The sequence below is a fragment of the Staurois parvus genome, unplaced genomic scaffold, assembly GCF_062004578.1.
Source record: "Staurois parvus isolate SC_StPar_1 unplaced genomic scaffold, SC_StPar_1.0 ptg000179l, whole genome shotgun sequence".
Taxonomy (NCBI): Eukaryota; Metazoa; Chordata; class Amphibia; order Anura; family Ranidae; genus Staurois; species Staurois parvus.
This window is the reverse complement of record NW_028317975.1, coordinates 3,944,476-3,972,200: the sequence shown is the minus strand read 5'-3', so window position 1 is coordinate 3,972,200 and position 27,725 is coordinate 3,944,476. Positions and strand designations below refer to the sequence as shown.

Below are 27,725 nucleotides of genomic sequence, written 5' to 3'. Positions count from 1 at the left end.
ATTACTGCTCACTGATTGGTTACTAGAGGTTACTGCACATCCTTACCAATCACTGATAAGTTGCTAGAGGTTACTGCACATCATTACTGCTCACTGACTGGTTGCTAGTGGTTACAGCACAAACAATGGCTCACTGGTTACTAGAGGTTGCTGCACATCCTTACCACTCACTGATAGGTCGCTAGAGGTTACAGCATATCATTACTGTCACTGACTGGTTGCTAGAGGTTACAGCACACACAATGGCTCACTGACTGGTTACTAGAGGTTACTGCACAGCCTTATCACTCACCGATTGGTTGCTAGAGGTTACTGCACATCATTACTGCTCACTGATTGGTTGCTAGAGGTTACAGCACATCATTACAGCTCACTGATTGGTTGCCAGAGGTTACAGCACATCATTACAGCTCACTGATTGGTTGCTAGAGGTTACAGCAAATCATTACAGCTCACTGATTGGTTGCTAGAGGTTACAGCACATCATTACAGCTCACTGATTGGTTGCTAGACTTTACAGCACATCATTACAGCTCACGAATTGGTGGCTAGAGGTTACAGCACATCATTACTGCTCACTAATTGATAACCTCTGCACCCCAAACCTCCCCCAACCTCTTCACTCCAACCCTCCCACTCTACATGTCTGCTTTGATCAAATATGCACCCACCGTCCTTACCTCCGTTCATCCCCACCTTGCTCACCTGTGCACCCCAAACTGTAATTCCTTCTCTGCCTACCTCTGCACACCGCACCCCCACTAGTTTACTTACCTTTGCAGAACAGGCTAATGGTAGGCTCAATGACCACTGTTGCACGCAGGACTTTCATGCATGCAACTGTTTACCTCCCCGGTGGGCAGCATTCAGCAGAGATGGTAGAGGGAAGCTCAGGGGGGCATGATATACATATGAATGCCACCACTATTTACATATGAATGTCACCACTATTGACATGTGAGGACAGCCACTGTTTACAGGTGTGTTCCACCACTATTTACATATCAATGCAGGTTATTTACATGTGAATGCTGACATGATCTGGGTCATCTGTACACTACAATAGGGCTGAGCTGGGCAGTAAGTGACAGCATTTCACACTGAGATATCGGGACACAGCAGAGGAGGAAGACTTCAAGAGACAAGAGTATGTAAACCTGGACACTTGGCAAATATGAGCAGCTGCTTTGGGCCCTACAAAAATGACTGGGTCCAGGGCAGCTTCCCCTTTTGCCCTGCCTTAAAGATGGACCTGCCTCTGTGACCATGCCCCAATGGGCGGGGTGGGGCGGAACAAGTCAGAGGGCGTATCTAGTATGCTGCTGAGGCCACTCTATACATTCAACCAGGGGCGGACTGACAACTTATGGGGCCCCCGGGCAATAGGGGATCATGGGGCCCCTGTGTCCTTGCCCAAACTCAAAAAAGCCTATGAAAAAGGCACCAGGGGCATCTCATGGGACCCTCTACTGACCCTGGGCCCTCGGGCAGTTCCCGAGTTTCCAAATGGTCAGTCCGCCCCTGCATTTAACACGCCTGACTCCCGGGGCTGGCTCTAAGTGGTGTCCACATATTTCTATAATGTTTACATGTCATTTTCCAGAGCACGAAATGTCATTTCTTTCTGCTACCTTGTTCTTCTGTTTTTTGCATAAGGCACTTCTGACAAGCTTTAGTGACACCAAAAGCTAAAAAGCTGACAGGGGAGGGAGTTCCCGCACACAGCCCATGATTGACAGCCTCAGCTCTGTTCCTGTGTGCTTTCTGAAGGGGGTGTGTTCCTTCCCTCCAATCAGCTCCCAGAGCTCTTGTACAACTCCCTGCCCCCTGCTTTATGAGTCTGTTAAAAAACCTTTTCTTCTTTGAGATTTACAAGGCTGTACAGGACAAATAGCCACAAATAAACAGGTACAACTTATGTAGGAGGATTTGTTTCATCTCTGTATATCACCTAAGGCCAGTCACTTCACTGGGTATAGGTAAGGGTTTACAATACATTTAATGCTTTCTTTATTGTCTTTCCTATTTTCTAAGGTTCTCTTGATGAGAACTCCCCACCATCGTTCCTGACCCTGTGTTTTTAACCAACTTTAGGTGTTCCCACTTCCAACTAACTCCCGCTGTTGCATCCTTTGTGTTATTAGAAATGTATATTAAAAAAAAAACAGAAAGAGTAGGGTGCCCTAGTAATGGTGGGACCAGGTAGCCTCTCTTAGAGATCCCAATTTAAAACCAACTCCAAAACATTATAAAATTAGGCCTTGCAGTGGGGCTGTGCCCACACTACGAGGGATAATTACTCATTTTGTCTAGGGGAGAGGAGAAATGCCTTTACTTACCTGATCCTCTAGTAGATGGCAGCACCCCAAGGACAATCAGCATCCTCAAGTTCTTTGCAGGGCTATAGACCCTTCACACAGCTGATGACATCAGAGCCTTAGAAGGGTGGAGCATAGGGGGGAAGAGGCTGTGGGGAGTGGTGAGGAGCAGAGAATAGAGTAGGTAAAATAGCTTTTTTGTGTTTTCCCCTAGACCTCAACAAGCAATTAGCCCCTCTCTTGTGGGCACAGCCCCATTTCAAGGGATAAACTTAGAGTTTACCATAGCTGGGACAAATACTGTAGCTGATGACTTTTAACAAACAGATACTTACCAGCCTAGGAGTCTAATACTGTCTTAACCAAAGCTGATTCTTTGTCGGACTTTGGATCCCTGACTCTGCCATGTTAGGTCATAGTAGGCTATAGTCCTATACGCTGACTTTGGGTCAAAGGAGGTCTAAAGTAAGTACATTCTATGACCCACAAGAGAATTATGGTCAAAAATGCTTTGGCCATACTTCTCTTTGAAGTTGAATGATGCCTATCGTCACTCAACCAGGAGGAATGTCAGGGTCTTGTCCACGGCAGAAGTTCTGAAAGTACATTTCTGCTAGTACTCTGCATGGCCGCAGAAGCACACATCAGCCTCGGTTTGGTGCCAGACAGCCTTTATAAGGAGGCTCATAAATTTCTCAAGTTGCTGGATGATCTCTAGCTCCCCATGCCCTGTTCCTGTTTCCTGTGATTTTGACCTGTGATTTCCTGTTATTGACTCAGCTTGCTCCTGGACCTGTCTACTCTGCTCTACCCCTGATCTGACCTCGGCTTAGCTTACGGATACTCTCTCTCTCCTCTGTGTATAGTTGTAAGCCGTGTACCGGGGTGGGCTCCCCAGGATACAGTGAAGTCACGAACGAGGAAAGCAACCTCAACACCAGCTTTTGCCACAACAGAATTTTACTTAGATGTGGCAAATAAACACAACCACAAATGCTGGAATATACAATAAATTTACATACACCCAGCCCAAAGGCTGAGACCCTTGTGCTGCACAGCGCGGCGCCTTCTGATGGATGAAGGTAGAAAGTGAAGTAATTTACCTACTGGGGGGCACAACTAAGCTGCCACACCTTACCTGTTATTACCCTACAGAGCAGGAATCAGTGTATGGGTGTATGGTATGGGCTAGCCTGCGGTGCAGCACAACAGCTTACAATCTTACACAAATCTACAGTATTCCCTCTCCCATAACTGGTCCTGTAGCACGTGCCTGAGTACTCCTTCTGAGCAAAACGCCAGTCTGGCTTGAGTTTGTGGGATTTTATCAGCTCTCCAATGTGAAATGTCACTTTAAGTTGTGGAGTCCTTCCAATGATCAGTAACAACACTTGTGGCCTGACACAAACAGAGACCCTAACTAACTAACTATAGGCCTGTCTCAGTCTCTGGAGGCGCCAACACTGAAATGAGGTGCGTGCACGATCTTACCGACCCGGGTCTGCCTTGCATCCGCTGGTGACTCAGAACAGAACAGAACAGAACAGATGTCTCTCCAACAAGCATGCGATCTCATCAGCCTTCCTGGCAGCGATCTTCCTTTCTCTGAACAGGATCAGCGTCTTGAACACCATCAGCTTCACTCAACTGAATTTCTGATTATGGAGGGCTGTCCTCACATCTGGATGTCATCGGATTCTCAGATCACACAGCCCCCCTTCTCTCTCTCAAGCATGGCTGCTCTCCTCTCCTTTTCCTGTTCACTCTCCAAGTGTAAAAACCCCACCCCTTCATGAATATAGAAATCTCTATGCAGTCTGAGGCTGTGTTAGAAAAAACAGTGACATCTTGTGGCTAAACTGCAGAATGTCAGTCAGAACGTTTTTAATTTACTTCAATCAGTGTTCAATGAAAGCTGTTTCCCCAACTTACATGACCTCGGCTATCCCATCTGACTATGTCAGCTCTGATTCCCACATGGTACCTGACCTTGGCTTGAACCGACTACCCAGTAAACATCTAAATCCCGGAAGGGCTTGCATACCACGCACAGGCGCCTCCTGTCTGCAGACCTATCTCCGTGCACCAGCTGTGCTTCTGAGTGGACCACCAACCAGCACTCCTACAGGCGACCTGTGCAACTTTGGGCCTGACTCCCGCTGTCCCACTCTCAGGGGAGTCCAGAACTTAGCCGCAAGGGAAGCCCTCTCTCCATTGGCCTCCATAACCAGGTACGTGATAGTATCATCCAGCCACTATGTCTGAGGCCAAGAGAGGCGCTTCCGCGCTAGAGGCCCTATGCCAACAGATGACGGCACTTACCCAAGCAGTGAAGGATCTACAGCAAGGATACTTCCAGCTAACAAGGCGTCTTCACTCCCTCTCTATCATCATTGAGGACCACCTAGACTGGAGAACAGTGTCACAGAAATAACTATATCACAGAAATAATTTGTTAAAAGAATTATAACTACGTGTGAAAGGTAAGTTATTACAAAGTACTTCTAATCTCACTTTGTGGACTTGGAAGGAGTAAACTAAGAAGGGTGTCTGGAGTCATCTTGGCCAATGGAACTCACGAAGACAGCTTGGGCACTGCTGCCAAGTTTCTATTTCCATAAGAGAACAATAAATCAAGGAAAAGCAATTTAGAAAAAAAATCTAACTATTGTCTTCGATACGTGCTAACACTTCTAGGTCACAACAGTTTGGTTCTTAGATCAAAGTCTGGCGACAGAATATTATGTGTGGTTGTATCTAGCAAAATCCGTAGTCAGCATGCACTTCACCACACATAAAAAGCATCAGAAATACGTATGGATTACAGGGTTATGTGTCGTGATTATGGTTGCCATGAAAAAATATAATACTCTGGATTGCACCTTGGAAGCCATTCATGGTGAAGTTTCTTTGATGGACGTCAAGTGCAAACAACGTCTATACACATCTCTGGAATTACTTCCATCAATGAAGATCAACTGTTCCAGAATTTTAAGAGGGGATGGACAAGCCATACACAAAGCTGTCCTTGACAGATTATTGGTGGTCAACAAACATATTCCTTTCACTGAAGATCAATATATAAACGTAACCACAAACTGCATGAAATTTAAGAAGATGCGTAAATTTATCACATTTTCACTGAGCCAAGAAGAAGAAGCATTCCCCATTGCTTTTTCCATGGTGATCCATGAGAAAATTGAGATGTTTGAGAGGCTTCTGAGATCCATTTACACCCCCCATAATATTTATTGCATCCATGTAGATGAAAAATCCCCAGAGAAGTTCAAAAAGGCAGTGAAAGCCATAACTTCTTGCTTTGATAACGTCTTTGTGGCATCCAAATTGGAAAAGGTGTTCTATGCTTCATGGTCGAGAGTGCAAGCTGATCTCAACTGCATGGAGGAACTGCTAAGAAGCAAAGTTCAGTGGAAATACCTTCTAAATACCTGCGGGACAGACTTTCCCATTAAGACCAATGCCGAGATTGTGAAAGCTCTTCGACTTTTAAAGGGAAAAAACAACATGGAGTCTGAAAAAACACCTCCTGCTAAGAAGAATCGTTGGTTGTTCAAATATAAGGTTGACCTTCATATATCGAAAACTGAAATAAGAAAAGAGCCACCACCTGACAACATTACAATGTTCTCTGGGAGCGCTTACAATGTCATGACTAAAGACTTTGTAAGGACCGTCCTTACCGATCCTAAGGTGAGGAGGTTGATGGAATGGGAAAAAGACACCTACAGTCCAGACGAACACCTGTGGGCGACGTTGTACCGCATGCAAGGGCTTCCTGGTTCCGTCCCAAGTCATAGAAAATACGACACATCGGACCTACAAGCTATTGTCAGGCTGGTAAAATGGAATTCTCAAGCGGAAATGAGCCAAGGGGCAGCCTATGAGCGCTGTAATGGTATCTATAGACGGGGAGTCTGTGTTTTTGGAACTGGGGACTTACCATGGATGGTGCAGCAACATCATCTGCTTGCCAACAAGTTTGATCCCTCGGTGGACAATTATGCAGTCCAATGCCTAGAACAGTACCTGAGACACAAAACTCTTTATGGCACAGACCTATAGGTAGTATATATATATAGAAAACCCAAAAGATATCAAATCCAAAAGATAAACTGGCACTCGTGGGTCTTGAGAGGACCTATCTGAGGAAGATGGGCTTGTACCCCATCAAAAAAGTTGAAATAAAATTTCATTGTTGTGTGTTTTCACTGCTCAAAACTTGTGAGTGCCGCTATATCTTTAGGATTTGATGTACTTCAAGTATTGCTGAGTACCAGGGCTCATTGTTTTATGGATATGCTGACCGTGTGCAGTGTTTGATAAATTGATAATATCATGAAAAAATTAAAAAAATATAAAAAATTGGAAAACTACCATGATTATGTTCTCCAGGGTTTCTGCTTTCTGAAAACATCAAATATTTTGGGGGTGTTAAGTGATCTTCAGGCCTAATTTTTTTTTCTTTAAGGCCCCATGTACACTGCTGGCGTTTGTTTTGCCAAAGCCCCTGAACTCAGCTCAATAAAAGCCTAAGGGGTTGATTTACTAAAGGCAAATAGACTGTGCACTTTGCAAAGCGCAGCTGATCCAGAGCTTAGTAAATGAGCAGAAGCTCTGCTGACTTCCATCATCCAATCAGGTGCAAGCAAAAATGCTGTTTTTTTTTTGTTCCTTGTACCTGATTGGGTATTCTTTGCAAAGAGAAACTTTACCTCATTTACTAAGCTCTGGAGCAACTGCACTTGCAAAGTGCACAGTCTATTTGCCTTTAGTAAATCAACCCCTATGTGTCCATGTACACAGTGGCGTCCCTAGGAGGGTGCTAGGGGTGCGTCCCGCAGTGTGTGACACCTATTGCATGGGGTGACAACGGACCCTCTCCACAAAAAGGAAAGTTTTAAAGCAAGCCGACGATCCCCGCAAGATGGATCGGATCTGCATATTGATCCATCTTGCGGGGATTGTCGGCTTGCAACCTACTGTATATGAGGATAACTGAGCTAGGAAAGGCTGTGCAAGATCCGGGACTTTTCCAGGGAATGCGGCCGCGATAGCAGGAACCAGGGGCGGACTGACAACTCATGGGGCCCCCGGGCAATAGGGGATCATGGGGCCCCTGTGTCCTTGCCCAAACTCAAAAAAGCCTATGAAAAAGGTACCAGGGGCATCTCATGGGGCCCCCTACTGACCCCGGGCCCTCGGGCAGTGCCCGAGTTTCCAAATGGTCAGTCCGCCCCTGGCAGGAACCTCCTCCATCCACCATCACTGTGCAGAACGGACCGGGGTTGAAAGATCAGTTAACCCCGTATAGGTCACAAGCCGACAATCCCCGCAGGATGGATCAGATCTGCAGATTGGGGAGCATAATCGATTGGAGTCCGATCCATTATGCTCAATCCGCAGATCCGATCCATCCTACGGGGATCGTCGGCTTGTGACCTATATGGGGTTAACTGACCTAGGTAAGGCTGTGCAAGATCCAGGACTTTTCCAGGGAATGCGGCCGCGATAGCAGGGACCTCCTCCATCCGCCATCACTGTGCAGACCGGACCGGTGTTGAAAGATCAGTTAACCCCGTATAGGTCACAAGCTGACTATCCTCACAGGATGGATCGGATCTGCAGATTGGGGAGCATAAAAGATTGGAGTCCGATCCATTATGCTCAATCCGCAGATCCAATCCATCCTGCGGGAATCGTCGGCTTGTGACCTATACGGGGTTAACTGACCTAGGTAAGGCTGTGCAAGATCCAGGACTTTTCCAGGGAATGCGGCCGCAATAGCAGGGACCTCCTCCATCCGACAACACTTCTCCAGCATGTGCAGACCGGACCGGTGTCGAAAGATCAGTTAACCCCGTATAGGTTGCAAGCCAACGATCCCCGCAGGATGGATCGGATCTGCAGATTGGGGAGCATAATGAATCGGACTCCGATCCATTTTGCTCAATCCGCAGATCCGATCCATCCTGTGGGGATTGTCATAGGGGTGACACCAAGTGTTACCGCCCCAGGTGACACCAACCCTAGGGATGCCCCTGCATGTACAATCAACCCCTATGCATCCATGTACACAGTGGTGTCCCTAAGTGGGTGACACCTATCGCATGGGGTGACACCAGACCCTCTCCACGAGCTCCATGAAAAGGTAAGTTTTAAAGCAAGCCGACAATCCCCACAAGACGGATCGGATCTGCGGATTGAGCATAATGGATCGGAGTCCGATCCATTATGCTCCCCAGTCCGCAGATCCGAGCCATCCTGCGGGGATCGTCGGAGGGGTGACACCATGTGTTACCACACCGAGTGACACCAACCCTAGGGACGCCCCAGCATTTACACATTTTTACCAGAGGTTAGGAGCGGCAGAGTATAGGGAATGGGGGAGGGGGGTTTAAACGTTCCTTTCCTGAAAGTAGAAGAATTGCGTTCAGGAAAGGAACATTTCGGGCAAAAAAAGCTTAACGCGGCAAAAACGCGTGTAAACACGTCTAAACACTAGCCGTGTTTTGGCATTTATTCATGTCAATGGAAAATACTCTGGCCAATGACATGATTAAATGTCTAAGCGCTGAACGCGTTGACATGCGTTTTGGCCGCGTTTATTATTTTTCTGCTGCCAGGAGAGCTAAACGTCTGGGGGAGTTCCTGTGTCCATGAGGCCTAAATATGTAAGTACAAAAAAAAAAAAAATCAGCTTTGGTAACATGATATGCTCTCTTAGGCTCCATGTACACGGGACACTTCTGAACGATGGAAACTGACTGCTGGAAAACGTAGGTTAAAAAACATCTGTTAAACCGTGTTTGCATACCGCATTTATGAGCGTTTGCATTTAGAAGTGTTTTTTAAAGATAACCTCAGGAGACCTTCCAAAATTTGACAAAATTTCCCTAAATTCCTACTTCTAGCACAACAGCCTGCCAAGGTACCCTTCCCAGCACAGATCCTCTCCCTTTCCAAATCCTTTGCCACCTCTTAGCCCAAATCCTCCGCCTCCTCTTAGCCCAAATCCCCGCCCCCTCTTAGCCAAAATCCCCACCCTCTTTTAGCCCAAATCCCCTGCCTCATCTTAGCCAAAATCCCTGCCCGCTCATAGCCAAAATTCCCCACTCCTTCTTAGCCAAAATCCCCCTCTCCTTCTTAGTCAAAATCCCCCGCTCCCTTTTAGCACAAATCCCCAACCCCCTCTTAGCTCAAATCTCCCGCCTCCTCTTAGCCCAAATCCCCACCCCCTCTTAGCCCAAATCCCCCATCCCCTTTTAGCCCAAATCCCACACCCTCTCTTAGCACAAATCCCCCATCCCCTCTAAGCACAAATCCCCTGCCACCTCTTAGCATAAATCCCCTGCCCCCTCTTAGCATAAATCCCCCGCCCCCTCTTAGCATAAATCCCCCGCCCCCTCTTAGCATAAATCCCCCGCCCCCTCTTAGCCCAAATCCCCCACCCCTTCTTAACCCAAATCCCCCATGCCCTCTTAGCCCAAATTCCCTGCCCCCTCTTAACCCAAATCCCCCACTCCCTCTTAGCACAAATCCCCATCCCCTGTTAGCCCAAATCCCCCGACCCCCTCTTAGCACAAATCCCACGCCCCCTTTTAGTCCAAATCTCCCGACCCCCTCTTAGCCCAAATCCCCTGGCCCCTTTAAGATAAAATCCCCCGCCCCCCCTTAGCCAAGATTCCCCACCCCCTCTTACCACAAATCCCCCGTCCCCTCTTACCACAAATCCCCCGCCCCCTCTTAGCACAAATCCCCCACTCCCTCTTAGCACAAATCCCCATCCCCTGTTAGCCCAAATCCCCCGACCCCCTCTTAGCACAAATCCCACGCCCCCTTTTAGTCCAAATCTCCCGACCCCCTCTTAGCCCAAATCCCCTGGCCCCTTTAAGATAAAATCCCCCGCCCCCCCTTAGCCAAGATTCCCCACCCCCTCTTACCACAAATCCCCTGCCCCCTCTTAGACCAAATCCCCTGGCCCCTCTTAGCACAAATCCTTGGAGGAGATGCGGGGCGGTATTGAAACTGTGTAGAGCCCAATTGCCGGAGCGAACCTGTGTCACCAGCTATATGGAGCAGTGCTGTTCTGACAGGAGGGGGGGCACAGCACAACACCGCACAGCACAGTACAGGACAGCACAGCACCGCACAGTATAGCACAGAACCGCACAGCACAGTACAGCACAGCACCACACAGCACTGCACAGTAGAGCACAGCACTGCACAGCACAGTACAACACCGCATAGCACAACACCGCACAAAACAACACCGCACAGCACATCACAGTACAGCACAGCACCGCACCACAGAGTACAGCACAACACCGCTCCGCTCCGCACTGCACCGTACAGCACTGCACAGCACAACACCGCACCGCACAACACCGCACAGCACCGAGCCACACAGCATTGCATAGCACAGCACCGCACCGTACAGCACCGCACAGCACAACACTGTACCGCACAGCACCACACCGCACAGCACAGCACATCACAGCACAACACCGTACCGCACAGCACCGCACCACACAGCACAACACAGCACCGCACAGCACCGCACCACACAGCACAACACCGTACCGCACAGCACCGCACCACACAGCACAACACAGCACCGCACAGCACCGCACAACACAGCACCGCACAGCACAACACAGCACCGCACAGCACAACACCGTACCGCACAGCACCACAGCACAAAACAGCACAACACAGCACCGCACCACACAGCACAACACCGTACCGCACAGCACCGCACCACACAGCACAACACAGCACCGCACAGCACCGCACCACACAGCACAACACAGCACCGCACCACACAGCACAACACAGCACCGCACCACACAGCACAACACCGTACCGCACAGCACCGCACCACACAGCACAACACCGTACCGCACAGCACCGCACCACACAGCACCGCACAGCACCGCACCACACAGCACAACACAGCACCGCACCACACAGCACAACACCGTACCGCACAGCACCGCACAACACAGCACAACACCGTACCGCACAGCACCGCACAACACAGCACCACACAGCACAACACAGCACCGCACAGCACCGCACCACACAGCACCACACAGCACAACACAGCACCGCACCACACAGCACAACACAGCACCGCACAGCACTGCACCGCACAGCATAGCACAGCACAAAAACACCTCGTGTGAAAGTAGCCTAACAGTGGAACTTCAGTAAAGTTCACCAAACCTCCCATGATCTGAACCCAGCTCCGATCACCTAACCCTACGTATCACGCATGAACTAGCAGCTGCTGAATGGTTTCTTTTCGTTAGAGAATAGCTCAGCTCTGTTCACATTGCTTAGTCATAGAACAGCGGGCGGGGCGCCGGCAGAACATTCAGCGACTATTCTCTGCTGAACGGCGTTCTGCGTCTGCTGGTTTCTATATAGAGGAGAATATCACAGGAGGGAGGGGTGGGGGAAGGACACAGGCAATGGCAGCCATACTCGGTCCTGGTGCAACCTATGAATTCTACGTAGAATATTGCAGGGGATTGAACCCAGGCATAGAGAGCCAAGCAAGGAGAAGGGTTCAAGGCTTGTCTTGCTCTTCCAGCTGCTGGAGAACATGCAGGACCAGGACACCCAATGGTGGAAGAGATAGCAATGACTAACAGGGAGGGTGGTGGGGACTTGCCCAAGTAACGCCCAACCAGGAACTAACATCCCAATGCATGGTGGAAGGCATAGTCCACTTTGGGCCAAGAAAGAAGTGAAATTACGTGTGTGCCCACCAACATATCGCAGGTACCTACAGTATATATATATATTTTTTTCTTGTTCTTACAAAGAGTGGACCATTGTTAGGATGAGGCGGGTAATAGTCTGGATTGTTTTGTTGAAGTTATCCCGGCGTGGGGCTTTAAGTGAACCTCATCAGAATTCTTAGTGGGGTTCTGGTACGTCTAAGGTGGCCACCTCATCCCTTTAAAACCACATATTAATGACACAGGTTCTGAGGTTGAATAGGGTGGTAATTCAACTCACCTGGTGCCTTACCTGCATTAACCACTTCCCGCCCGGCCCATGTATATAAACGGCCTTGCCGCCCCCTGCTTGCGCGCGGTCCCTGGGAGCACGCAGCACCGCGATCCGGTGCCCGCTGTGTCCCTTGGAACACCAATCATTGTACGAGACCTCTGTGTGAGGTCCCGATCATGTGATCACTGATTGGCCAATCAGTGATCACATGAAGAGTAGTAAGCAATGATGTCACTTCTGACATCATTGCTTACTACGTGTGAAATCTGTGAATGATCACCGAGATCACATGGTACAGGGCTATTCACAACAGCCTTGTACCTTGTGACAAGCTGTGACTAATCACAGCTCTCACAGTATTTCTCAATGGCTGCAAGAATGCAGCCAGAGAGGAGAAATGATTGCTTTTACAGCCTTTATGGGTGTGAAAGCAATCAGTGTAAAAAAAAAAATCTTCATCACCCCCCACAAGTAGTACAGTGTCACTATGGTGACCCTGTACTGCTAGGGTGACAGTATGTAAGAAAAAAAAAATAATAATATAAAAAATAAAAATGTAAAATAAAAATTTAGAAAAATTATAATTTTTGGTTATAAACTAATTTTTGTTATTTTTTTTTTTACTAAAAAAGATAACCGAATAAATTTTGGCCAAGGATTATGAAGAAAGATTATTTATTTGCAAAATTTTATAAGAAAAACACTTTTTATCAAAATTTTGGGACTTTTTCATCTATATAGCGAAAAAAAAAAAAATCCCAGCGGTGAATAAACACCACCAAAATAAAGTTTTATCTGTCACAAAAAACGCTAAAAATTCATATGGGTACAGTGTTGCACGACCGCGCAATTGTCATTCAAAGTGCGAAAATTGGCCTGGGCAGGAAGGCGGTGAAAGTGTCCAGACAGGAAGGGGTTAAATTATCCCCAGAACCTGTGTCATTAACATGTGTTTTCGGTTTTAAAGGGATGTGATGGCTACCCCAGGTACGTCCAAAGTCTGAAGAGGATAAAGCAAGCTCCTAGAGACAGTGGTGGCCACGAGCTCATTCTGGTCTCCAGCATTTGTGCCAAAGTGACCCGGGCAGCTGTAGAGACACTCATTTTTCTGGTAACTCATTAACACCCCATAGACTGGATTACTATAAGTCCTCACGCCACGGGGTTAAAAATGTGAGTTTTTCAGCTTTTTTTTCCATTAGAGTTTAGCGGAGTTTTGCTGTGTTTAGCGATGTTTTTTCAGCATTTTTTAGCGTTTTCTTTTTAACCAAAAAAACTATTTTTTTTTTTTAAAAAAGGTCCACAAACGCCGGTTTGCGGCATTTTACTGTGTTTTTCAGCAATAGAGCGTTTTTACAGCTAAAAACCCCTCTAGAACCCCAATAGTTCTGTTTTTTTTTTCCAGCCAAAAAACGATTCCAGTCTATGTGTGCATAGACACATAGGATAACATGCCGGGGATGGACACATAGGATAACATGCCGGGGATGGACACATAGGATAACATGCCGGGGATGGACACATAGGATAACACGCTGGGGATGGACACATAGGATAACATGCTGGGGATGGACACATAGGATAACATGCCGGGGATGGACACGTAGGATAACATGTCAGGGATGGACACGTAGGATAACATGCTGGGGATGGACACGTAGGATAACATGCTGGGGATGGACACATAGGATAACATGCTGGGGATGGACACATAGGATAACACGCCGGGAATGGACACATAGGATAACACGCCGGGGATGGACACATAGGATAACACGCCGGGGATGGACACATAGGATAACATGCCGGGGATGGACACATAGGATAACATGCCGGGGATGGACACATAGGATAACATGCCGGGGATGGACACATAGGATAACATGCTGGGGATGGACACATAGGATAACATGCCGGGGATGGACACATAGGATAACATGCCGGGGATGGACACATAGGATAACATGCCGGGGATGGACACATAGGATAACACGCTGGGGATGGACACATAGGATAACATGCTGGGGATGGACACATAGGATAACATGCCGGGGATGGACACGTAGGATAACATGTCAGGGATGGACACGTAGGATAACATGCTGGGGATGGACACGTAGGATAACATGCTGGGGATGGACACATAGGATAACATGCTGGGGATGGACACATAGGATAACACGCCGGGAATGGACACATAGGATAACACGCCGGGGATGGACACATAGGATAACACGCCGGGGATGGACACATAGGATAACATGCCGGGGATGGACACATAGGATAACATGCCGGGGATGGACACATAGGATAACATGCCGGGGATGGACACATAGGATAACATGCTGGGGATGGACACATAGGATAACATGCCGGGGATGGACACATAGGATAACATGCCGGGGATGGACACATAGGATAACATGCTGGGGATGGACACATAGGATAACACGCCGGGGATGGACACATAGGATAACACGCTGGGGATGGACACATAGGATAACACGCTGGGGATGGATACATAGGATAACACGCCGGGGATGGACACATAGGATAACACGCCGGGGATGGACACATAGGATAACACGCCGGGGATGGACACATAGGATAACATGCCGGGGATGGACACATAGGATAACATGCCGGGGATGGACACATAGGATAACATGCAGGGGATGGACACATAGGATAACACGGTGGGGATGGACACATAGGATAACACGGTGGGGATGGACACATAGGATAACACGGTGGGGATGGACACATAGGATAACATGCCGGGGATGGACACATAGGTTAACACGCTGGGGATGGACACATAGGATAACACGCCGGGGATGGACACATAGGATAACACGCCGGGGATGGACACATAGGATAACATGCTGGGGATGGACACATAGGATAACACGCTGGGGATGGACACATAGGATAACACGCTGGGGATGGACACATAGGATAACACGCCGGGGATGGACACATAGGATAACATGCCGGGGATGGACACATAGGATAACATGCCGGGGATGGACACATAGGATAACATGCCGGGGATGGACACATAGGATAACATGCCGGGGATGGACACATAGGATAACATGCCGGGGATGGACACATAGGATAACACGCTGGGGATGGACACATAGGATAACACGCCGGGGATGGACACATAGGATAACACGCCGGGGATGGACACATAGGATAACACGCTGGGGATGGACACATAGGATAACACGCTGGGGATGGACACATAGGATAACATGCCGGGGATGGACACATAGGATAACATGCCGGGGATGGACACATAGGATAACATGCCGGGGATGGACACATAGGATAACATGCCGGGGATGGACACATAGGATAACATGCCGGGGATGGACACGTAGGATAACACATAGGATAACATGCCGGGGATGGACACATAGGAGAACATGCCGGGGATGGACACATAGGATAACATGCCGGGGATGGACACGTAGGATAACACGCTGGGGATGGACACATAGGATAACATGCCGGGGATGGACACATAGGATAACATGCCGGGGATGGACACATAGGATAACATGCCGGGGATGGACACATAGGATAACATGCCGGGGATGGACACATAGGATAACATGCCGGGGATGGACACATAGGATAACATGCCGGGGATGGACACATAGGATAACATGCCGGGGATGGACACATAGGATAACATGCCGGGGATGGACACATAGGATAACACGCCGGGGATGGACACATAGGATAACACGCCGGGGATGGACACATAGGATAACACGCCGGGGATGGACACATAGGATAACACGCCGGGGATGGACACATAGGATAACACGCCGGGGATGGACACATAGGATAACATGCTGGGGATGGACACATAGGATAACATGCCGGGGATGGACACATAGGATAACATGCCGGGGATGGACACATAGGATAACATGCCGGGGATGGACACGTAGGATAACACATAGGATAACATGCCGGGGATGGACACATAGGAGAACATGCCGGGGATGGACACGTAGGATAACATGCCGGGGATGGACACGTAGGATAACACGCCGGGGATGAACACATAGGATAACACGCCGGGGATGGACACGTAGGATAACATGCCGGGGATGGACACATAGGATAACATGCCGGGGATGGACACATAGGATAACACGCTGGGGATGGACACATAGGATAACATGCCGGGGATGGACACGTAGGATAACATGCCGGGGATGGACACATAGGATAACATGCTGGGGATGGACACATAGGATAACATGCCGGGGATGGACACGTAGGATAACACGCCGGGGATGAACACGTAGGATAACACGCCGGGGATGGACACATAGGATAACATGTCGGGGATGGACACATAGGATAACATGCCGGGGATGGACACATAGGATAACACGCTGGGGATGGACACATAGGATAACATGCCGGGGATGGACACGTAGGATAACATGCCGGGGATGGACACATAGGATAACATGCTGGGGATGGACACATAGGATAACATGCCGGGGATGGACACGTAGGATAACATGCCGGGGATGGACACATAGGATAACATGCCGGGGATGGACACATAGGATAACATGCCGGGGATGGACACATAGGATAACACGCTGGGGATGGACACATAGGATAACATGCCGGGGATGGACACGTAGGATAACATGCCGGGGATGGACACATAGGAGAACATGCCGGGGATGGACACATAGGAGAACATGCTGGGGGGGGGTTACTGGCTGTAGAAAAAAAACATCAAAAGCCAAAAACAGCCGCTGTAAAAACGTCCCGTGTGCTAAAAAGTTTTTACGATTTATAACATAAAGTGTTTTTTTTGTTTTAATTGTATTATGTAGTTTTTTTAGACTAAATAATGCGATTAAAAAAAACAACACTTTATGTTATAAATCATATCAAATAAAAATGTAACGGCCGTACAAACAACACCCCCCCAAAGACCCCTTTTTGGAAAGTATACCCCCCTCACCCAGGTGATCTCATTTTTTTGCCACATTTTTTGGGAAATGAGGAAATAGGCTGGTAGGGGGGTAAAACATGGGGCCTGGTAACGGCGTACTAGATGCATTAAGCCCGGGTTCACACTGATGCAATGTAGAATTTGCAGCGTTTTCTGTGCCAATTCCACACCGCATCACAATCGCGCCCCGTTCATGCGAACCGCAGCGGGTGTGTACGCAAAATTTACAACAACCCCGAAATCAGTTCGCAAAACGCGGTGCGATGTGCAGAATCGGATCGCATAGGTGTGAATACCCATATGATCCGATTCTAGTGCGGACCAAAAAAAAGGGTCCTGCGCCTTTTTTAGTGCGGATGCGGCATGATTAGAGGCATACAAAATCTATGGCTCAAATCGCACCGCACAGAATTCGCATGTGATTTGCACAGAAATGCAGTGAGTTTCCTGTGCGAATCACATGCGATATGCCGCACCGCAGAAGTGTGAACCGGGGTTCAGGGCCAGTGCGTTTCAGTTGCTTTTTTCGGCATCCAAAACGCACAGAAAGTAGGTGATATGGCTGTCAGTGTCACAGTTCACATCAACGCTTGCAGTTCCATTGCGTTCCGGTTGCAGAAAAAAAAGTAGAGCAGGCTGAATTTTTTCCTGCACAGAACTGTACTGGGATGCAGCAAAATGCATCAAAAACGCACTGGAACACACATGTGCCTATTTAAATTGAAGAAAAGGAGAGGGGAAAAACATGAACTCGAAAGCATCAAAAACGCACTGGAACGCTCCAAAAACGCGCATGTGGAAACACATCTGGAACGCATCTGGACTGCGTTTCTATGGTGTGAACCAGTCCCAAGGGCCATTTCACACTCCATGCGTTTCAGTTGCTTTTTTCTGCATCCAAAACGCACAGAAAGTAGGTGATATGGCTGTCAGTGTCATAGTTCACATCAGTGATCGCAGTTCCAGTGCATTCCGATTGCAAAAAAAAAGTAGAACAGGCTGCATTTTCCTGCACAAAACTGTACTAGGACACAGCAAAATGCATCAAAAACGCACAGGAACACACATGTGTCCAGGGGCAGACCGAGCATTTGGAAACTTGGGCACTGCCGGAGGGTCGGGGGTCAGTAGGGGGCCCCATGAGATGCCCCTGGTACCTTTTTTATAGGCTTTTTTGAGTTTGGGCAAGGACACAGGGGCCCCATGATCCCCTATTGCCCGGGGGCCCCATGATCCCCTATTGCCCGGGGGCCCCATGAGTTGTCAGTCCGCCCCTGCATGTGCCTATTTAAATTGAAGAAAAGGAGAGGGGAAAAAAATGAACTCAAAAGCATCAAAAACGCACTGGAACACGCCAAAAACGCGCATGCAGAAACACATCTGGACTTTCTTTGGTGTGAACCAGCCCTAAAGCATCACCTATAGAAATTATAGCGTACTGAAGTTTGTCACCGTTTCACAGGGTGCATGCAATTTTAAGGTTTGACATGTTGGGTATCTATTTACTCGGTGCAACCTATTTTAACCACAAAAACATGGGTACTTTATTGCGTTAGTTTGCCCTAAAATTCACTTTAGTGTATTTTTTACTGAACTGTTGCGTTTCCTAGACCTTTGCGGTAATATTGTGTGACCAGGGGCGGACTGACAACTCATGGGGCCCCCGGACAATAGGGAATCATGGGGCCCCGGTGTCCTTGTCCAAACCCAAAAAAGCCAATGAGAAAGGTACCAGGGGCATCTCCCTACAGACCCCGGGCCCTTGGGCAGTGCCCGAGTTTCCAAATGGTCAGTCCGCCCCTGCGTGTGACCTAAAAAAAAATTAGAACTACCGCTATTGTATTCTCCATTCTATTCTCTGCTTTCAGAAAATATAAAAGGTGCAAAAACGGCTCCGGCGGTGAAAGGGTTAAAGGAGATACGGACTTTGGAATATTTGGTTTATAAAGTGTATGTCTGCAAAACGGAGAAGCTAAGAAGGGGTTAATATTAGTCGTAAGGCGTGCTTGTCACAGCCTTTGTCTTGTGACCTTTCCCCAGCCCTGACCAGGTCCGGGGAATCCCTCTGATGAAACCCAGTGAAATGAGAACCGGAAGAACCAGCGGTGACACCGACGCCGTTGCTAAGCTCCACGTGTCTCTGTTTATAAGAGGAAGGGATCGCTAACCAGAAAGGCTGACAGCTACAATAGTCACCAGAGGCTCTCCCTTCACAGAGCCGACACCACAAGGACTTTGATTTCTGAACTGACGAAGGAACAGTAAGCCGGCGTTGGATCAACGAGTGGTAAGAGGGAGCATTAGCTACCTGTGTATAAGGAACATTAACCCTTTGGTGCCGTTGTCTTTGCTTAAACACTTCCAGTCCGGACACTTTCCCCCCCCTTCCAGTCCGGACACTTCCCCCCCCCCTTCCAGTCCGGACACTTCCCCCCCCCCTTCCAGTCCGGACACTTCCCCCCCCTTCCAGTCCGGACACTTTCACCCCCTTCCAGTCCGGACACTTTCACCCCCTTCCAGTCCGGACACTTTCACCCCCTTCCAGTCCGGACACTTCCCCCCCCTTCCAGTCCGGACACTTTCACCTCCTTCCAGTCCGGACACTTCCCCCCCCTTCCGGTCCGGACACTTCCCTCCCCTTCCTGTCCGAACACTTTCACCTACTTCCAGTCCGGACACTTTCCCCCCCCTTCCAGTCCGGACACTTCCCCCCCCCTTCCAGTCCGGACACTTCCCCCCCCTTCCAGTCCGGACACTTCCCCCCCCTTCCAGTCCGGACACTTTCACCCCCTTCCAGTCCGGACACTTTCACCCCCTTCCAGTCCGGACACTTTCCCCCCCTTCCAGTCCGGACACTTTCACCCCCTTCCAGTCCGGACACTTCCCCCCCCTTCCAGTCCGGACACTTTCACCCCCTTCCAGTCCGGACACTTTCACCCCCTTCCAGTCCGGACACTTTCCCCCCCTTCCAGTCCGGACACTTTCACCCCCTTCCAGTCCGGACACTTTCACCCCCTTAAAGTCCAGACACTTTCACCCACTTCCTGTCCGAACACTTCCCACCCACTTCCAGTCCGGACACTTTCCCCCCCTTCCAGTCCGGACACTTTCCTCCCCTTCCAGTCCGGACACTTTCACCCCCTTCCAGTCCGGACACTTTCCCCCCCTTCCAGTCTGGACACTTTCACCCCCTTCCAGTCTGGACACTTTCCCCCCCTTCCAGTCTGGACACTTTCCCCCCCTTCCAGTCTGGACACTTTCCCCCCCCTTCCAGTCTGGACACTTTCCCCCCCTTCCAGTCCGGACACTTTCCTCCCCTTCCAGTCCGGACACTTTCCCCCCCTAGCAGGACACCATGGTTGTTGGTGAGCCTCCAGGGCAGCCAAATATTTTTTTATAACAAATCACCACAATGTTCTGCACTAATGTGGCTCTCAGATCTTTTCAGTTTTTTTAGCAAACGTCTCTGAGGGTCCAGCAGGGATCAACGGTTGTTGGTGAGCAGCTTCCAGGACCACGTACCACATACTGTATAACGTTGCAACCAATCACCAGAATGTTCAGCACTTGTTTGGTGCTCCATCTTTTCAATTTATTTTTAGCAGACTTCTCCAAGGGTCCAGCAAGAAACCATGGTTGTTAGCGAGCAGCCTCCAGGACAGAGCACCAAATATACTGTAGCAGTACCCCCATAGGAGCCTGCTGTATTAACAGTCCCTTAGGTATTTTGGCCTGCAGCCAGGCACACAGTCACAGTCACTCCTTTGGCTCAGTGAACAGACTAGGGCATGCGGGTCAAACTGACGGCCCTCAAGCTGTTGCCAAACAGGAAACCACGGTTGTTAGCGAGCAGCCTCCAGGACAGAACACCAAATATACTGTAGCAGTATCCCCATAGGAGCCTGCTGTATTAACGGTTCCTTAGGTATTTTGGCCTGCAGCCAGGCACACAGTCACAGTCACTCCTTTGGCTCAGTGAACAGACTAGGGCATGGGTGTCAAACTGGCAGCCCTCCAGCTGTTGCCAAACTACAAGTCCCAGGAGGCATTGCAAGATTGAGTTACAAGCATGACTCCCAAAGGCATGATGGGACTCGTAGTTTTGCAACAGCTGGAGGGCCTCCAGTAACTCTTAGTAGCAATTCTGAGGACCCTGAACTTCCTTCTTCAGAACGATGACCCAAGTCCTTGTACAAGTAGTAGTTTCACAACACCTGGAGGGCCACCAGTTTGACACCCCTGGACTAGGGGCATGCTTTTCTGATGCTTTAATGTAGAACGTGAACTTGGACAGGAATAGAGTAACTATGGGATACTCCAGTAACTCTTAGTAGTAATTTTGAGGACCCTGAACTTCCTTCTTCAGTACGATGACCCAAGTCCTTGTACAAGTAGTAGTTTCACAGCACCTGGAGGGCCGCCAGTTTGACACCCCTGCTGTAAGGGTATTTTTTTATGGTGCCCACAGTTGCGCTTTAAATTTGATGGTGAACTGTTTGGTATGCAATGGATAGTGCGTTCATACTAACAGCCAAGTGGTTGAAAATACTAACTTACTGTTTTATGACCCCCACAGATAATCAATGTCATGTGAGAATCAGGAAGCCCAGGAGGATGAACTTCTGGCCCTTACTAGTATATACCCTGAAGATGAGTTTAAGAGATCCAACACTGCTCCGGGAGGGGAAATCCAAGTGTGTCTGGAACTTCCACCAAACTTTAGAATATCTGTTAAATGTAAGTCACATAAGCCCATATAATAACGTATGCCTAGTTTATAGAGTCATGGCCAAAAATATTGGCACCCCCGCATTTCTGTCAGATAACGCACTACTTTGCCCAGAAAATTGTTGCAATTACAAATGTTTCGGCATTCTCATGTTTATTTCTATTGTTTGTATTGGTGACACAAAAAAAGGGGAGAAACAAAAAGCAGAATCCAACGCATTCCACGCAAAACTCCAAAAATGGACTAGACAAAATTATTGGCACCTTCTCTAAATTGTAAGAAATAATTGCATTCCAAGCTGGTGGTGCTCCTGTAATTTGTCATTAAACTCCCCTGTATCAATTAACAGGTGCTGACAATATAGAAATCACATCAGCAACCAGCTAAAATGGTGAAAAAAGGGCTCCACCTGTCTGTTGTGTGTCTCTGTATGCCACATTGAGCATGGAGAAGAGAGAGCAGCAAAGAAGTGTCAGGGGACTTGAGAACAAAAATTGTGGAAAAGCATGGACAACCTCAAGGTTACAAGTCCTTGTAGGTGCAGTCCGCTTTCTCCACTGGAGATGGTGCTCGACTAGAGTGGTACCACAGCCTGGAGAGGAAACCAGGAGGCACTGTTCAAGTTGGCTACGCTGCATCCAGGTGACCACTGGTGGCCATCTTTGGTCAGAAGAGTCTTTATAAGTCCCTGCCCCCAGGTTTTGGCACCTTTTTTTGCAGAGTGGTCAGAGTAGAGAAAGAGCACCGGTCTGTCAGGGATAGTGATTAGCAGCAGGGAAAAATTCCTGGTGAGTAGGGACAAGGTTACGGACATGCAATTCTGCTACAGAAGCCTCCCCATTGGGAGTGGACTGACCAGTCTGCATTCCTTCCTTGAGACAGACTCTGTCGGTACATGTTACCCGCTGCATCTTTGCACTGAGCTGTGAGTTTTACCCAATGCAGTGCTCTCCACTTGGGTTGTTTGTAGTTGAGCATTCTCTGCAATACAAGCTTTGAGTCGTCTGCAACCGGATTTTGTGTCATTACTGCCGTCACACCACACTGCACCTACCCACCAATGAAAGGGGCACTAAACTGACCACCAATTTAAGGAGGCACTATGCTGTTCACCATTAAAAGGGGAACTACCCTGACCACCAATTTAAGGAGGTACTATGCTGTCCACCATTAAAAGGAGGCACTACTCTGACCACCAATTTAAGGAGGCACTATGCTGTCCACCATTAAAAGGGGCACTACCTTGACCACCAAAGTAAAGGGGCATTACACTAACCATCAATGAAAGGGGGCGTGGGTTGTTTGTAGTTGAGCATTCTCTGCAATACAAGCTTTGAGTGGTCTGTAACCGGACTTTGTGTCATTACTACCACCGCACATCACTACACCTACCCACACACTGGCCACCAATGAAAGGGGCACTACCCTAACCACCAATTTAAGGAGGCACTATGCTGTCCACCATTAAAAGGAGGCACTACTCTGACCACCAATTTAAGGAGGCACTATGCTGTCCACCATTAAAAGGAGGCATTACTCTGACCACCAATTTAAGGAGGCACTATGCTGTCCACCATTAAAAGGAGGCACTACTCTGACCACCAATTTAAGGCACTATGCTGTCCACCATTAAAAGGGGCACTACCCTGACCACCAAAGTAAAGGGGGCACAACACTGACCACCAATGTAAGGGGTCACTACACTGACAACTGCATTAAAGCTCGCAGGACATGATCAGTAAGTGCCCTATAAGCCCCAAATCTTGATAATATAATTTGCAGCAAATAAAATCAGTTTTTAACTACTGCTGGTTACATTGTCCCAATTGCTGTGATTCTCATCCAAAATGAGGTTTTGCACTAGATTAGACATTGATCTATTTTCACATTCGTTTGGGTCCATCCAAGTCTTTATTCCATTATTCGAAATGAAGGGGGAAATCTGTTGGCTTTTATTAGGTGACAGTATTGCAATGCACGTTAGACTCTTTCACTTTGGAGCCCATACTTTGAGTTGGTTCTGGTTACCCTTGGAGGAAGACCTTTGTGTCTGAGAGCTTTGTGTCAAATGCTGGAACTGGAGATTCCTCCATCCACACTGATAGCATGGAAGGGGTAATAGGTTTTTGTTGTTCACCCAGAAGGCTGAACGGCTGAAATTTGAGGTATTTATGGCTAGCATTAGTGTGACAAAGACTGGGAAGTTCGATCTGAAGAAGCACATAGTGAACAGTAGCCAGCCTTCTCTACACTCCCCGTGTATATACTGCCTGCTCCTTGTAACACAGATAATCAAGCTGGAAGAGGTGAAAAATATGGTGGTAATGTATACATCTGGTAACTGGAAGAAGGATATTTGCTGAAATCAGATACCCGATGTAGCTCCCAGGAGCGGACTGACAACTCATGGGGCCCCCGGGCAATAGGAGATCATGGGGCCCTTGTGTCCTTGCCCAAACTCAAAAAAGCCTATGAAAAAGGTACCAGGGGCATCACATGGGGCCCCCTACTAACCCCGGGCCCTCGGGCAGTGCCCGGACTGGAATGGGGTGAAAGTGTCCGGACTGGAAGGGGGGGAAAGTGCCCGGACTGGAAGGGGGGGAAAGTGCCCGGACTGGAAGGGGGGGAAAGTGCCCGGACTGGAAGGGGGGGAAAGTGCCCGGACTGGAAGGAGGTGAAAGTGTCCGGACTGGAAGGAGGTGAAAGTGTCCGGACTGGAAGGGGGTGAAAGTGTCCAAACTGTAGGGGGGGGAAAGTGTCCGGACTGGAAGGGGGTGAAAGTGACTGGACTGGAAGGGGGTGAAAAGTGTCAGGACTGGAAGGGGGTTGCTAGCTAGATTTAGTTTTTTTTAGCTGTACTGTAATTAGTTAAGCAGCTTGTGATTGTTTTGGGCTGTTCTGTGTCTCACTGGTTGTAGGTTTTACTGCTTCCCCCTGCCTTCTGGAAGGTTCTGGCTTGGAGAGTCAAATAAGCAAACAAAATATGTACAGTATTTGGTCCCAGCCAATCCCTGGGGAAGGGTGCCCAGTAGGTGGCTGGGAGAGTGCATAAATAGTTTGAGGCCTGGAGCAGAGGTGTTCTTGTCCAGGAGGAGAAGATCCCAGCCTAAAGGGCTGCTGCCCTTCTGGACAATCTGGCTGTGCTTCTTTTTTTTTCTAATCCAATATCCCAGCTAGCTAGGGGGGCATGTTCTGCTAAACTTTGTTGGCCCTTTCGTGATTTCCTTTTCGGGATCTGGTCTGAAGAATTCACGAGAGAAATGTCTGGCTGATATTGGAAGGAGGCATCCAACTATCCAAGGAGATTTACAAGTACAGACCAGTGTGAGAAATCCCAGTGACTGTGCTGCTACTATCCCTCTTGCATCAAAGTCAGCATGTACTAAATGTTCCTGATGTCCCTGACCACATGGAAGAAAAATCTATTTTAAATATATTTTAAAAATATTCTCTCCAAATATGTTGACATATATTTGAAATACCACAAATTTGGCCATATTCAATATATTTCAAAATAGGTTAGGGACTGATGTGAATGTACAATATATATGTAAAGCGCTACGCAAATTGACGGCGCTATATCAGTACCTGAAATAAATAAATCAATAAATAAATATCTCAATTAAAAAAAAAAAAAAAAAAATATATATATATATATATATATATATATATATATATATATATATATATAATACTGTATGTTGAAAAAATTTTGGAATGCATTTACAAATATACGTAAAAATATATGTTAAAGTACCTGAAATAAATAAATAAATATCTCAATTAAAAAAAATACATATATATATATATATAATACTGTATGTTGAAATGCATTTTTATTACAAAATATATGAACAATATTTTAAAAAATACATTTTTAAATATACTGTGTCTTTAAAAATTTTTTGGAATGCATGTACAAATATATGTAAAAATATATGTTAAAATGACTTTTTTATGTTAAAAAAAATCTGAAGAATATATTTAAAAATATATATTTTTAAAAATATTTTTCATATATTTTGTAATATATAAAAAAACATTTCGACATACAGTATGTATATATATATATATATATATATATATATATATATTTTTAAATTGAGATATTTATTTATTTATTTCAGGTACTTTAACCCCAAATGTGTGGCCTCCCGGCATCTGGGCCTAGACGCCGAACGGCCGCACATTTGCGTTCATGTAGCAAAAACATATGTGCTGAGAGCGCGCGCCCTGCGCGCTCCCAGCACACATGTGTGGTACTCACGGAAAGGTCCCGGTCCGCTCTTTCGATCGGGGCGCATCACGGCGGTCACATGATTCCTAAACCACGCCCCACCCGCCCTGCCTCCCAGTGTCTGAAACTCTTAAAGGGCCGGGAGGCGCCGGCGGAAGGGGTTAACATATATTTTTGAATACGGCCAAAATTGTAGTATTTCAAATATATGTCAATGTATTTGGTAAGAATATTTTTTAAATATATTTCAAATATATTTTTCTTCCATGTGGGTGTGTATTTCACTCCATTTGCTGCTGCAAGGACTATGCTAAAAATCTTTGGAAAGAATACAGTGTCCTCAAGTTACTATTTAACAATACTGAAGTATTCCACAGTTGCCCCGCACCCATCCAAGTTCAGGTTTTCAATAAAACTTTAAAAAACAATACTCCTAGACTAATCATTGAGCCAGAAGAGTGACTGAGACTGTGTGCATGGCTGCTAGTGAACTTACTGGGGAAAGAACTTTGGGAACAAACCCTTTTGGGGATGAGCACTACACCATTCATAGTTTGACAGTATATGATCTGCAAATTTTTGACCTTTTTTCAGGCAGACTTGCGGCCAAACAGGAAAATCCTTCATATGAAACCTTTTCATTTTTTATTGTCTTTAGCCAACTCTGCATCAAACATCATGATGGAAAGCTTTGAGAGCACAGTTTCCTTTCTACCACCAATTGTCCTGAACTTTGATCTTCCTCCTGGATACCCCTCCGCAATGAGCCCCATCTTCACACTCAGCTGCAACTGGCTTTCACCAGAACAGGTAAAGCATTCACTCATATAATCATCCCCATGTGTTATAGTTTTAAACATGCAACAAGTACAGAAAAACAAATGTTGATGTGTAAGAAATCTAGTGTGCTCGCTCCTCCCTCCTTCCTTCCTTCCTTCCTTCCTTCCTTTCTCTTTGACATGACAACACAGGGTATTTTTGACTCTGAATTCCTAAGCATGTGGTGTCAGCCCTGCCTTCTATATTTCTGATGCATTACAAAGGACACAAACCTCAACTCATCTCCTTCTCTCCCATGAGCTATGTCTAAGCACTGATGGAGCGTGAAATGTGTTAACTGGAGTACTGTGTTCCCCACATTTATTGGAAGTGGTTTATACAAAGAATTTTGTAAAAAAGGAGATTTTATCATGACTATTGCACCAGAGATAGGCTTGTCCACTCCTACTTCCACCATTACCGATCCATACCACTCCCCACCCCTTAACCAATTCTACTTTACAAAAAACATGACACCATTTTGGAGTAAAATGGCCAACATGGCCTTTTATTAACAACTCACATTTTAAATACAACAGCCGTTCCTTATAACGGAAACCAAAGAATTGTTGTTGGTCT

General features: G+C 47.4%; 2 protein-coding genes across 3 annotated transcripts in view; both read left to right on the top strand.

The window, feature by feature from the left end:
• Positions 1–5,498: 5,498 nt before the first annotated feature.
• LOC149462254 (beta-1,3-galactosyl-O-glycosyl-glycoprotein beta-1,6-N-acetylglucosaminyltransferase 3-like) lies at positions 5,499–6,401 on the top strand. The gene has a single exon (XM_089677195.1). The coding sequence runs from the start codon at positions 5,499–5,501 to the stop codon at positions 6,399–6,401; it is 903 nt and encodes a 300-aa protein (XP_089533321.1).
• A 5,426-nt stretch (positions 6,402–11,827) lies between these two features.
• The window catches only part of LOC149462253 (E3 ubiquitin-protein ligase RNF14-like), a 44,182-nt gene continuing 28,284 nt past the window's right edge, over positions 11,828–27,725 (top strand). The window contains exons 1-4 of one of the 2 annotated variants that reach the window (XM_089677189.1): positions 11,828–12,125; positions 19,402–19,648; positions 21,938–22,098; positions 26,986–27,137. In XM_089677189.1, the coding sequence (XP_089533315.1) occupies positions 21,945–22,098; positions 26,986–27,137 (306 nt within the window). In that variant the 5' untranslated portion in view covers positions 11,828–12,125; positions 19,402–19,648; positions 21,938–21,944. The remainder of the gene's footprint in view (positions 12,126–19,401; positions 19,649–21,937; positions 22,099–26,985; positions 27,138–27,725) is intronic. The other variant, XM_089677190.1, reaches the window with a different exon arrangement.

Excerpts from the sequence above, each read along its gene's own strand:
- LOC149462254 (XM_089677195.1), top strand. The coding sequence starts at position 5,499 with ATGGTGATCCATGAGAAAATTGAGATGTTTGAGAGGCTTCTGAGATCC.